We start from the raw sequence: 14,712 nt of genomic DNA on the forward strand, positions 1-14,712 counted from the left end.
TCACATTTCTATGTGCCAGGTTCAGTCTTGCTTATGCCCACAACTCAGGCTAATACAGCTTTTAAATGGCCACGTTAAACATCTTACAGTGATAAGTTTCTATTTTTATTTAGCGCCTATTGGTACTTGTGAGAGATTACCTTTAATGCCCAGTTCTAAAATAGATGGGATTTCACAATCTGGCTCAAGTAGAAGCAAAGACCACCATGCTCAAATTGTAGTTCACCACTCTCCCATTGACTACAAACATGCATGTTATGAAAAGAAAAATGAGGAGTTCCTAAATTGATTGATTTTGAATTATACACAAACAATTAGCAATACATGAGTCTAATCCTAGACTGCCTGTAAGGAATAGCTGTAACTTTTGCTGTAAATAAGGATGGAAAATGCCCATTATTACATCCTCTTTGTTTTAAGTGTATTAAGCCTTTCCAAAAATTGAGCCCTTTGAACTCCTTCTGAGGTACTTTTTATCATAAATATGCTGTGTGGTATCTGTTATTTATGTGCAATTGCACCCTATTTCCACCCTCTCAGCATGGGTTCCTAGATACAACACACAGTTTTGGTCACCAGCCTCATGACAGAAGTTGAGTGGAAGAGAAATCTTTTATTGTAACTTCTTTCACAAGAATCAACTTAGTCTGATACGTGAATTAAATAAGGTTTTGTTGCTATTGGTCAGTGCTCTAGTCGTGCTTTTAATTTACAGTTTTCAGGAGCTGAATTCCTTTTTCCTCTGGAAGTTCAAGGAAGGGCTTAAGTATCAGTAATACTTCTGTACTGATTAGCTTTTATACAAGGAGAAGAGTGGCTCAGGAGTATTACTACAGGACAAAGAAGTTTGGAGCTATAAATACCAGTGTAAAAATATAGGATGTTAGTGATGCAGAAAAAAAGACACTGCCACTCATTCTTTTCATTTATAATCACACAGTGGAGTTAAAGAGCAAAGTCCTGTGAGGTGGTGAGTGCCCAGGAAAAAACAGCAACTGTCCTCCAGCCTGACTTCAGCCAGAGAACAATAAATATCTTATAAGATCAGGTCAGTTTTTGAGGACTCCCATACTCTTAGTGGTCTGTGCTACAGCTGTCTCTACAAGGACATCATTAAGTTTAATATTGCATACTTCAAAATGTGGGAGATAAGTAAGAACACTTGAACACTTCTCAGGTGCCCATAAACTTCTGAGGATCAAACAGAAAAATACAGACATTGACTGGTTCAGTAGGCAAAAAACAGAACAAACTGGAGTGTTGCCTTTACCCCAGAGACCATGTGCCAGCCCTAGAGCTGCTGTGTGATCCCAGTGACTGAGGGAGAGTGAAACCGAATCCCACGCAGGCGTCTTTTCTGCAGAGGAGTGCTGTCTGGAGCAGCGAAGGTGAATGAAGAGGATGTGAGGACAAGGGAGGGGAAAGGAAATAATCAGACAAACCTCTTAGGGATGAACAGTCTGACAATAATCCTGAATTTTCTCCCTCAGCCCTGCTCTTAAATAACCAGTCCTTGTGTCAAACACCAGAGAAAGACAGGTGGTGTGGTTTAAGCCTAGCTGGCAACTAAGTACCAGGCAGCTGTGCTCTCACTCTCACTCCTGTCCCCTCCCCTGGTGGGATGGGGAGGAAAACAGGAAAAAAAAGGTAAAACTTGTGGGTTAAGACTAGTTTAATAATTGAACTAAAATAAAGTGAATAATGATAATAATAATGTAAGAAAGGAACCCCCAACAAGTGATGTGCCATACATTAGCTCTCTACTCACTGACCAATGTCCAGCTCATCCCTGAGTGGCAGTGGGCCCCTACCAGCCAACTCCCCTTAGTTTACATACTGAGCATGACATTCTATGGTATGGAATATCCTTTTGGCTAGTTTGGGTCAACTGCCCTGGCTAAGCTCCCTCCCAGACCCTGAAAAGTCCTTGACTTAGGATAAACACTACATAACAACAACCAAATCATCAATGTGCTATCCATATTGCTCTCCTGCTAAATCCAAAACACAGCACTGTACCAGCTACTAGGAAGAAAATTAACTCTATCCCAGCTGAAACCAAGACAACGGGGTACCAGGAACGTGATATGAGTAGGTTAAGAACTGTTCATCAATAACTCACCCAGTGCTAGTCATCTTTTATCTCTTTCACCTCCTTCACTTGGGCAGATCTCTCTCATCTCTTCCCATGATCTTGTGCAAACACTATTCACAGGATTCCACTTAGGCACAGGGAACTTCGGAGTTGCTCACATATACTGATCCCTCTCCCCTTCCTCTTCTTCTGTCCCCCTGAAAAAACCCCACACACTCCTTCTTGTAGTTGCTTCCAAATAGCAAGTCTTGGGAGAATGTACCCATGGTGAGTGAGGCACATGCAAGATTGCTGTATTGACTTAAAAATAGGGCCTTAGAAGTTGGATTTTTGTCAGGTTTTGTAGATTCTGGTAAAAGACTTCTAAGAGAATGTTAAGTTAAAGTTTGAATGCTTTTAAAGTAATACCTGTTTTCAGAATCATTTTAGCTTAATAAGAATAATTAAAATACATGTAAAAGACAGCAAAACTGCCTGGGTAGAAGATGATCTGATTTATAATTTAGTCTCACAGCATCCCTCATCCCTAATAGGGGCCTGGAACAGTATATAATAGCTGATATAACACCTGACATAAAACGAAAGGTGAGTTTTATGGAGCACGAAAAGACTAAAATTTATAACCTGCCGCATAGTTTGACAGCACTTGATAAACTCGCAGACAAAGCCTGTGCTGAGATAGTAGAAATTCTATGGAAATCACTTATTCCAGAAGCCAAAGGCATTGGAGCATTTCTACTTTTATAAACAAAAATAGAAAAATTGATAACAATGTGGAGCTGAACTGAATAAATTAATACAGCAAAACCATTTCACAGAATGCTGAAACAATGGGTATAGAGGCTAGTTTGTATATAGGAAGCCCAGTGAAGCAATTCCCAATGAACTGTCTGCACCAAACTAAATTGATTCTAAAAGATGAAGATAAAATTACAGTATCTATTGAGATGCCAAGAAGCTTTCTGGAGTCTGTACAATATTCTGGGAATTAAGAAAAAGATACAAGCAGGCAACAGCGAGACTATGCACTTGCACTGAAAATGACAGTCCCGTAATAAAGATTGCTGCTTCCGGGACAGACTGTTGCTAAACTGCAAGAAGATGGGCACACAGGAAATGCACACTGCAAAACTCTCTCTGTAGGGAACAATGAGAAAAAAAAAATCACATTCCTTAGTTCTACTCTGATAATGGTATAAAATATCTCAGTTTTGGAAGCGATGATGCAATTCAGATTTCTTTACAAGGAAAAAAAAGGTAGTCTTTTGATAGCATTTGAAAGGAGAAGTTGAGCCTTTTTTAAAAAGCATATCGCAACAAAACAAAGCTTCCCAGCAGGGTGATCAGGAGCTACCTTGATACATAAAAAAGCAGAAAAATAAAATAATAAAGATGACATTCTCTTTCTCTTGGGTATTGTGAAAACAGAAGTAACTCAGCTGCAGGCAGCAGATCTGTGTGGTGTGAAACTCCAGAAGATTCACCTGAATGATACCTGGCTGAAGTGTGAGACAAAAAAGAGAGCTGCTAGCACTTGAAGTGCCAAGTTTTAAATGCATTTGCATAAAAAGCTAATCCACAGGCTTTTATCTAAATTTGTATCGCCTTTGCAATTAACTTTTTGCATCTGTTCCAGCTCAATCCAGTCTCACTTCCTTTTTCCTTACTTGGTAATTTCTATGTTGTGTTTGTTCTGAAAAAATGCCGTTTCTCTCTCCTCTGTGACTCAGATCATGCTTCTGGATTTTGCCCCATTTCTCTCTTTCTCCATTCCCTTTCTTCCCAGAACTCCATTGCAATCAGATGCTGGATCCTACTGGTGCTGAGTGTATATGGAGATCTGCCACTGCTCATTTTCTACAGAGGGGAGCTGTGTGGGCAGGACCAGAGAAAGCATACCCATGTCCCTGACTAGCCAACTTACTTTAGAGCACAGTTTCTTTCCATCTCCCTCTATTAACTACCTTGCCAGCTCCCCACAGGCACGTGGCTACTCATCTGTAGCCAACTTCGGTGACCGTTTATGTCTCTTAAGGTAGATACAACCTACCTCCCAGCTAAGGCAGACCTGGGTGGGGTGTTTCCAGAGGGACTACCTAGGCAGCCCAAGTGAAAGAGTCATCTGGACAAGATAAAAAATTGTGGAAAGAGGAGGTTATCCTCCAGGAAGAACTGGAATGGCCTATCCTAGTCAGAAAATATACCTATGAAGGCTTTAACAGTTTGAGGTTTTTGTGGGTTTTTGTTGTTTGGGATTTTTTTTAAGACCCGAACTGTGAGGTCCCAACAATCACCATCTTCTCTCTATGGACCACTCTACAGTTTTCTAACTATTTGAATGAGTGTTTAGCTTCTCAATTCCACATTTCTCCTTCTACGCATATTACAAAGGGAGGAGGACCGAGCTGGCCTTTCCTTCTCCTATCTTCGTCAGAATGTAGCTTGCTTTAAAGGATTGTTTTTCTCTCCCTCATACACCAGAAAGCTTTTGCCCAAATGAGGCAAATTTGTAGTAGTACAGAACTCCTAATTTGTCTGCCTGAGGTGACAGGACTCACCAAATTCTTGCTAACTCGGGGATGGGGAAAAGAGAGGTCATCGCTAATTTCTGTGGTGTTTCAACCCTGGCACCATTGTGGGACACACAATTGCTTAATTATTCTCTCAGTGAAAACACTGATCAAGCACTGGCACAGCTTTGCTACTTCACAGCCACATTCCTTGTGTGCCTGCTTCTGTAGTTCTACAAACAATGAACCCTTTCAGTTTGTGTATGGATTTTAAACTGAAAAAAGGCAGTGATCATTTAAAAATATATTTATAAGAGCCTATTATGACTGATTTCTTTTTGTACTACTGCTTGATTATTCCTGACATGGGGATTATGAATCTACCTCAATTATACATGTCCTGGTGATGATATAGTCAACTGTTCTTATCTTAGTTGTGAACAGTCTAGTTTAAGATGGTTTTTTGGTCATTAAGCCAATTACAGACGTGATTTTGTGGGTGTTGTTCACCACATATGCTACAGTGCACCAGTATCTTTAAATAACGAGCAGACCATGTATAATGAAATAACTAGTCTTTTACTTCCCACAGAAACATTTGTAGAGCAGTTGTTTTAGTTTTAATGATTATGGGAAGAGCTCTGAGATACCAGCTTTACATTTTTCATTGGGAGTTCAAGACATAACACAATGAGGGCCCACTGCTGAACCTGTTCATCAAGGTTTCTAGTTGCCAAAGAGATGAATCCTCCTTTGACAGGAGAAAAAGTCAGGAATACTTTGTTTTTGTAGCTATTGCAAATTCACTGATTTTCCTGAACTCATGATTGGCAAGAGTTTGGGCTGCAGCTTGCCAGGTGGACATCAGGGAACTGCAAGTGAGAGTAGCAATCCACAGTTAAACTGTTATTTTTCAGTGGTTTTAATAGAAATGGTGGGAAAGAGGCCTCTCATGCAGGGAAGGTCTGAGAGGTCAACAAAATGTCCTGGCTTCAACTGGAAGAAATAAGAAGAAAAGAAATTACTGGACTTTTGCATACTGATAAACTGAAGGAGGGGTCCCCAAAAATCTTCATGTTGAGAGTAATATCTCCAAATTGACCCTGCCCCAACAACATTTTGATGCCACAGGCTATTTTCATGAAGGATTTCATCTTAGACAAATTGGATTTTTCCACTTAATGTTACACGTAGATCCTTAAACAACTCTAAATCCCAGCTTCCTGTTTTTATCTGCCTACCACAACACAGGTATTTGGAATAAATTTTGATATTAAATCATCCTTTTTTTTTTTTCTTCCTTTTTTTTTCTCCCCTCCGCCCCTGCTACTAGTAATCAAATCCACTGAGTTAAGCACTTTGGAAAAGGAAAAACCAAGCCAATAGAGTCATCAGCAAACATTTAATTAAAAGGCGAGGCTGTCTTCCCTAATTAGGTACCGTGGTTTTGATTGGAGACATTTCCTTTCTGGGTGCCTGAAGTCTCTCCCAAACTGAGCAGACACTGAGCACCTCCTAGTGGTCCGAGTTCGAAAGACAAGGGCTGGCTGTGGTCGCTAAAGATATTTCTGTCTAGTAATCCCTGTTCGAGTGCTTTTCTGGGCCAGTGGAGTGACAGGCCCTGCGGAGAGACACCCTGAGGGGCTGGGTCTTGTGGCTGCCACTGCCAGCCTCCTCTCCCTCTCACTGCAGACAAGCAAACAAACACATTTTTTCCCCTATGTTGCTTTTGTCCAAGTATCGGCTCTGTTTCTGATGGAGAATGAAACTCTTGTTAAGATTTTAACTATCTTTTCAACACTTTTTCTCTGCAACTTGCATTTCAGTTCCACGATGTTTTCAATTAACGTACAAAGAAGGGATGAGATGCTGTTTCCTCCTTCCACTCCTTGGACATTTATTTCCATCTTGCCTTGGAAATGGCAGGGAAAGTAATTTTTAAAATGGAGAGGGAAGACAACAATATTCACACAACCTTCCAGTAGTGAAAAGGAGAACATGAGGGTTTTAAGACTCTCATCCAGTCCCACCTACAAGAAAACAAACTCACTTAGTAAATTTTTGAAGAGCTTGTCAATAGGTGGGTCCTTCTCCGTCTGGAGTGAACTTGACATGTTCTCAGGGCTCAACCTGCTTTTGCAGGGATTCTCTTGAACACAAAACATGACATTAGTGCTCATGTTTGTAAGAGCCTGTGTTAGGTTTGCAGCCTTGGCACTCTTACTAGACTCAAAATGCTTTGCACTAAAAATGCAGTAAGATGAATTTGAATGCTTCCCAAATTGTGAAATGGTGTTGCTGTGCTTTGCTTGGAGGACTTTGCATTCAACCCCTTGGGAAACAGGAAGAATCATAATCATGAATACTGCAAAATAGTAGTGATGTGTTTGGTGACTCTGGTGACTCTGCCAGTAAGTATTCATCCAGATGAAGGAAAATAATGTACAAACAGAAAATAATGTACAAAATAATGTACCATTAGCATTGAAAAAAAATGTTCTGATAATCTCTCGCAGAAAATATCAGGTTATTTAAATACAAACAGTGCTGAAACTCACACAACAGAACCTGAATAAAGGATATAAATAGGAGCTAGTGAAATTCAAGAAGGGGACTTTTTGCTGAGAATAGATTCTTCATGACTCTACAATTTAAACTACATACTTTGATTTAACATCCTATCTAAACTAAGCATGGAATAAGCACTTTTGATATAATCCTAAGGTTAAAAAGAACTAGGAAGGTGTCCTTATGTATATAATTCTGGAACAGTAAGAACATGGGGAGGCACTAAAAAGTAACCATAATTCTTCATTTGCATAATCCACTTAACGCACACGTTCTCTTCATTCTGTTTGCAGTCTCAGTGATGGATTTTCAGATAATACAGAGATAGAAATTTGAATAATTAAAGCATGGCACTTTCAGTATCACAGAAGCTAGAAGATGACAGAGGCACCTTGAGCAATTTCAGGTTCAGGGAGAAGCTCGCAGACACCAAAGTCTGTTTGCTTGGAATCTCACTTCCTAAATGCCAAATGCATGCTGCAAGAAATTAGATCCCAAATTCTTTTTCTCATCCACTAACATCAAAGATCTGGCAACAATTTTTACCATCAAGGCGGCAGAAAAAATCTGATCCTCCAGCAGAAGAAAAATAACACAAAGAATTTGGAAGGGGGTAGAGGGTGGGGAAGAAAACAAAAGAAAACTAACCTTGCAATTTTCAACTTCAAAATATAATTGCACTGCTGTGGGCAAGACAGTCTGAATGATAATGACTTTTTATATCTCCACATGTTATGCCATTTCAGAACCTTAATTTATGTGCAGTTTTTTTTCACAATCTGTTTATTCTGTTAAGAAAGAGTTAGTTTCCACTGACTTAATCAGATAGGTTGTTATCCCGTTGATGTATAAAGCAGAGCAGAGAGACTTGGTACATCTAACTTGAAAGGAGCTGAGTCATCTTGAAATAATATTCTTAGTCTCTGCTAAGCATGGAAAGGAGTCTTGAGCTGGATTTTTGTATTAAGAGCAGGATCCAGAAGACAAATGCTTTTTTGATTGCACTGCACATGAGCCATGCTCTTGTTAGGAGTGTCGATGTAGTCAGAATGATCAAGAACAATATGAAGTTAGTGTTACTGAGAAAGCCAGTGCCAAGACATAAAAATCCCAAATGGGTTACTCTTGGCAAGCTGGTATGCCAACAGCTCATTCTTCTTCTTACGTAAACCAGTCCCCTAAGTCAGCCTGAAGCCCAACAGAATGACTTCACAGGAAACATAACTTACAACAGATAAATATACACATCATATCAAACTAAACAGACGCAGTGTGAATCTCAAAGGGGAGGCTTATGAAATCCTGGCATGCGGCTTGAGAGGTCCTGGTTCTTGTTTGCCACAGGATTTTCAGTGAGGCTTTCACAAGATTTTATTCAAGGCAAGAGAAGAAAAAACCTGAGCTACAGCTTTTCTAGATGTTATGTATTGTACCTGAATCACGTAGTTATACTGTTGCCACTTCATTAAAAACTAGACTGTTGCCATTTCATAAAAAATAAATTTTTTCTATTATTAAAAAGGAAAAAGTAAAACATTCAGGTAAAATATTCTGTTTCACTTGATTTATTTCTCTAAATGTTTAAGCCTTTCCAGTGACTAAATTATACAAATAGATTGGACAAATATTAAAACTTGCCAGCCTTTTATCTGGGAGTAGATGCCACATCCTTCATTTTATTTCCATCTACAAAGGGATATAGACTATACAATCTTGTGTATTTACAATTCTAAATGTGCCATTCCTGTTCTGCCTTCTAAATAACTTTGCCTGGTCCTATTGCTACAGGTGAGCAACAGCTCAATTAAGAAAATACACAATAAAATCTATGCCTAAGATTACAGTAGCTAATGGAGGATTGTTACAATATCTTGCAAAACTGGAAATGAATATCAGATATTTAGTGGGAGCTCATTATTAAGTAATGAGGTTATAAACCTAGCATAAGCAGTTTTATAGTGGATTTTATGAAGCCCTAAAGGCCAAATCATTGTCAAATTTCATTAAAATTGTGGGAAGACTTCCAGACGGATAAAAAATTGAAATATTTTTTCTGTCTAAAACGTAACATTAATTAAACAAGCCCTTCTGGGAACAGAAAAACAAAAGCCTAGATTAGCACAAACTATGTCTTTTGTCCCCTAAATCCTCACATCCTGGTACCCCAGCTCCTCCCTATATCCTCACCAGACAAAAGGAAACAATTGCCCGATCATTTTGCCAGTCAACTGTTGCCTTAGACAAGGAATAAAAGCTGAATCTTGCATGAGTGGGGCATTCATTCTGGGTGTGTCCCTGCTATGCAGCTGCCAAATTTTATGAAAACATTAGGAACTAATAAACCGAAATGTCTACTCTTTGAAATTGGGTTGAAATATGCCAATTCATTAAAAAGTTGTGGGGAAACTGGCGAAGGGGACGAGAGATTGATTGGTAGTAAGAGTCAAACTCTGATGTGTATATAACCTGAAAAGTTTAAGGCATACATCTTAATGTCCATCAGATAAGTTGAGCAAACTGCTCCCTGGGTGCTAAGCTCCTTATAGTGGGGGAAGGGCCCTGTAATTGGTAACTTGTCAAAAACTAATGAACCAAAAGACACTGTCCCATTAAAAAACAATAACAAAACCCAAAACCCAAACCCCCAAGACCCCCAAAGCTCACCACCTTTTTGGTTTGGAGCTCTTTCTCTGTTGAGGCATGTCCCAGGTGCACGTAAAGCTTGTCTTCATAGAAGTTACTAGCTACATTTGCAAAATGGTTTTTCCTTACAAAAAGGTACTCTTAAACAACCTCTTAAATACTAAATAAGTATCCTTCACAACTGTAACATTTCAACTGTTAGAATAAACAGTTTATTCGTACATTCTCAACGTACATATAAACAAGTAATATAAACAGGTAATATAAACAAGTGGAGAAAACTGTATCAATTTTGATTTCAAATAGTATTGCAAAGACTACAAATGGTGGAGAAAGCTGAATGGGGCAAGCTGAAAAGCAACCGTGCCCTGAAAGTTGCTATCTGGTTTATTTTGTGCTACCTGCCTGTACTGGATGCACTATTTGCTGAGTACAATAGATATTTTCCAAATATAGAGACCAGTATCAGCAGTAGTGACAAGTTCTCCCAGGCTTTTCTGTTGGCACAAAACTGTTTGAAGGCTACTTACTTTCTTCCTCTCTCTTCAAACCCTCGGTTATCTCATCTTGGCAAGGGCTCAATCTCCCTGTGCCTGTGGTCAGCCCTGCACTGGTACACTATCTTCCTGACAGAAGCCTGATTTCAGGGAGTGTTTATTTCACAGTCCAGTTTTCTGAAAAATAACTAAAACCAGCTGCAGGCTCAACTTTCTGAAGTGTCCTCAAGTCAGTAGTTGCTTTGAAACTGTTTGTCTAAAATAAATTTTGTGAGTATTTCCGAATAATTTCAAGAGCACTGGTGTGTCAAGGGCTTTTTGCAGCACACTTTAGAGCTAAACTGGAAAAGCTCCCAGATGAGCTCAGACAGTGTCCAAGGGTGTTGTCCAAGGTTAGCATTCATAAAGCTTTTCTAGGGAACTTAGTGCATTGATTTATTAATTGAAAAGAACACAGCAAGCTGACAATTTCTGTCAGTCAGGTTCCATGTTTGTGGACTGGAAGTTTGTTCATGATCTGTAATTAGCATGTTAATTGAGTTAGGTGATGCTACTTAATCAAATTCCGGTATGTTTAACCATCTGGTGATTGATGGGGGGAAGAAAAGAGCATGCAATGAGCCTGATTTTATAGGAACAGTCCTTGAAGATTATGCAAGAAAGAATCACATAAATCCAAAAAATGAAGCTGAATTGGAGGTGAAGGTACGTGTGGAAATACGCATAACAAGAAAATGGTGTAACAGAGCTAGTGACTCTGGGAATTCTTAGTCTGCTGGGCATCATACAAGAAATTTAATGTTGGATGTAAGAGCACATGAGGTACCTTATACTCTCAGCACTTTCTGAAACAAATATAATTATTTCCGTAATGAAGAACAGAAAGGCCATTTCTGGAGCTGGAAACTGTTTGGAGTAGTTTTGGCTACTATTTGGACGAGTTTTAACCTATCACTAAAGTAATTTGTGTAGTGTAATAACACATTTTCCTTAACATCTCTGAACTCTTTGAGATAAATTATGTGGGTAGAGAACACTAATGCTTTTTTTTTTAAAATAATTTTTTTATACCATGGTGGACTTATCTGGTCTATTATCTGAAAGCTGAGTTTGTAGTACTGATAATTCAGCCTAAACCTTATTTTAGCCAAGAACAAATATTTTTGTAGGAATTACAGATGACTCTTTGCTTCCTTAGCAGCATTTGATAGAAAGTGTTACTTTGGCTTAAGAGGAAAATAACAAGGCACAATCTTGTGGATGAGTCTTGTGGCTAGAAGGAACCTGTAGGAACACCGAGTATGAAGAACATAAGACAGCAATGCAGCTAACAGCTGCTGGATGTATCTTTAGGATGACCTAGAATGTGAAGCAGTACAATTGGGATGATGGATCTAAAGCAGACAGAAGTGTCTGGAAAACGGAGATTGAATTAAGCTGCAGAAGGTGCTCAGAATGAATCCAGCAACTAAAGAAATCATATTGTGTCTACATTGCATAATCGTAAAACATTAATACCTATGAATCCAACCAAACCAACTCACTTAGAAAGATTTTTTGAGCAGTTATATAAATAAAAATTTCAATTATTAATGCATACTGGAAATAATCATAAAAATCTCGCTTTCAAAGATGAGAAACAATCAGCATGTATTAGAATAACTACGCAACTTTCAAGTTGGCAAAATGAATGGGGAACAGAGCATTCAAAGTTGTTTGCCTGCCACTCATGTTTATCTGCTCATAATTTTCTATTGCATCATCTGTGAATCACTTTCATTATTTCTGAGTAGGGAGCACTGCCAGCTCTCTGAGACACGTTGCTAAGTGCATCAAATGATACAGCCACAAGAAAGCCAGGAAGTCAGGAATGAATTCTTACCTTATTCATGTCAAATGTGTGAAATACTTGTTCAACATAGCTGTTAGCTTCCGGAGTAAGTCCGTGTAGATCCAGGACATGTTTAAATTCATGTAGACAAAGTTGTCCAGATGGGCACTCCTTCATAAATTTTGTGTACCAGTGGTGAATTTCCATAGCATTAATGTCATCTGCTGATCCAGCAGCACCCATTGCATCAAACATACCAGGTAACTTTTTTCAGTATCTATTCATCCAAATGCTGATTCTTGCTTCCAAACAATGATCATTCAAACACCAACTCTGCCTTCGAGAGCTACTTTAAACCTCTTACAGATCGCTACCAGAATAGACTAAGTAAATATAGCACCCTAGCAAGATTACTGGCGGCCAGTTTTAGTGCCCCATGGTTTTATCAGCTGATTACAATCTTTGTGCACAGTCAGTCTGCAGAGCCTCAGATGAACTGATTATACCATTGCATTATATCTTGCATTGGCACCTGTGGTGCTAAAATAATTTAAACTGGATGGGTATTGAAAGGGCAACATGCAGGAATATTCAGAGTAGTTTCTAAACCTTCATTTTAGTAATTCACAAAGTTTTAACTAAAACTTAAACCCCATTTTAATACTCGGATACGATTTGTGCAGCTGTCTTGTGGTAAATGACTTTTCATTTTTATTACTTCTGTATGCACCCTGATCCAAATCTTACCTTAAAAATCAAAACTGCAACACAATTTGACTTGGATAACTTGAAAAAAACCGAAAGTAGCTGTACACTAAGCACAAAAAACTTACCATTGTCTTTAGACAGCAGTTCCACAAGCATCTCAGTCTTCTGTAAGCTAATGTCCTAAAAATTGCTCCCCCACTGCCACTGCTCATTCAATCCCATCCATTCCCTTCCCTTAGGCCAGCATGAATGTTTGTGTTTGCATTTGGGAAAAAGTATAAGGACAGATCCAGGCAAAAGCTTGAATTGAATAAGTTTTGAATACTAATAAATATAGGCTGAATACTAAAAAATATAGTTAGCTTTAGACAACATTATTTACATTTTTGCATTGCCTGGTCTCACAAAACTTTGGGTTCTACAAGAGAACAGATAAAACAAGGGTGGAAAAGGGTGGCCAGCAGTAGAAGGGGTGCTGGACTGCTGCTTCTGCTGCTTCAAATTGTCTGTGGAAACTTGTAGTGCCATAACATCTGTGCTGTATTGTGGTACATAGCACTGTACAGTTTTACAGCTTTAAGCCTTACAGTGCATACTGTGGCATGCACTAGTTGTGGTAGAATGTTAAAATACAACTGTTACACTTCAGCCCACTGCAAAGGTGCTGTCTCACCAGCGGCACTCCCGTGGTGCATCACGAGAGGACAGAGAGCACCACCTGAGCAGCATTTCTCTGCACAGTCTGGCTGCCCTGGGGTGCTGTGCAGCTGCACGAGATGAATTTTCCTCTGGGCCGAGGTTCGTGCTGGTTCAGTTGCAAAAGCCACGTCAACAGTCGCGAGAGACAAATTTGATCTTAAAACTGCAAAGAAACTGAACGCTGCTGTTGGACACGTCACGAGACCTGTTTTTTGGGTGCCAAAGGGATGAGTGGTGGTGCACCTGTGGGGTGTGAGCAGTGAGGGTGGCATAGTCAGACGGGCGAGATGCTCATGCTGCATGAAGTTTAGGGCAGGCTCTATGCCGTGGCACACAGGTTCACGTGGACATTTTGAAGTCGGTTGAATTCTTCAGGCAAACAAAGAGCTGTGACATGCTAATTATGTAAGATAAGAATTGCAAGGTGTTCTCAGAAATGGGTACAAGCCTTTACTGCAAAAGGACAACAAACTGGACTGTCACTGGAACAGACTTTCAAAACATATTTGTAACCGCAATGCATAAACTAGAGTGTGCAGCCAGTCAGGGCAGTGCTGCTGAGGAGGGAGAGAAAAGGGAAAGAAGAACACTGAAGGACTTCAACAGTGACATATACCATAGCTATCATTAAAAGGTGATTTTTTTTTAATCTTTAGTCTTCCCTTGCACCGCTTTCAACAGATTCCCCAGAGCAACAATAGCTGCCCACTGATGTGCTGTCAGTTATAAGATCAAGACCTTCAATACTGAGAAGCAGCAGGGATTTTCTATATGATATATTGATTAAACTAGAATAAATATGAAACATGTGAAGTGATATTTGTAAAAACTCCACTTCAAAATATCACTCATAGGAAAGAATGCTGTATTTGTAATAACAAAGGACGGCAAGCAAAAGAAAGGTAGCTTGAAGTGTCAATCTTCAGCCTTTTACTGTTCATCAAATCTAAATTTTCAGCAGCTAGGAACTGGAAATGCCGACTCAGAATTTTCCGGTGTATATCAGCCAAATTGCTTGTTCAATGAGAAGAGGGAGTTTTAAAAAACTCTGTTGTTACTTAAACTTCCTTTCCCTGATCCCCTGAAATAATAGCAGTATTCAAAAGAAAAAAAATCAAAGGTTTGAACATAAGTTTCAGGAGCCACAGATGATTTTTTTTT

General features: G+C 39.3%; 1 protein-coding gene across 6 annotated transcripts in view; it reads right to left on the reverse strand.

Moving 5' to 3' along the window:
• Nucleotides 1–14,712, reverse strand: part of GUCA1C (guanylate cyclase activator 1C) — a 76,666-nt gene that overhangs the window by 22,684 nt on the left and 39,270 nt on the right. For 2 of the 6 annotated variants that reach the window (XM_017808052.1, XM_017808053.1), the window contains exon 2: nucleotides 12,196–12,365. The exons of 3 other annotated variants lie outside the window; for them this stretch is intronic. In XM_017808052.1, the coding sequence (XP_017663541.1) occupies nucleotides 12,196–12,351 (156 nt within the window). In that variant the 5' untranslated portion in view covers nucleotides 12,352–12,365. Of the gene's footprint in view, nucleotides 1–12,195; nucleotides 12,415–14,712 lie in introns of those variants that run through there. One more of the 6 variants, XM_017808050.1, reaches the window with a different exon arrangement.

The sequence above is a fragment of the Lepidothrix coronata genome, unplaced genomic scaffold (genome assembly GCF_001604755.1).
Source record: "Lepidothrix coronata isolate B3197 unplaced genomic scaffold, Lepidothrix_coronata-1.0 Scaffold21, whole genome shotgun sequence".
In the NCBI taxonomy this organism is placed as follows: Eukaryota; Metazoa; Chordata; class Aves; order Passeriformes; family Pipridae; genus Lepidothrix; species Lepidothrix coronata.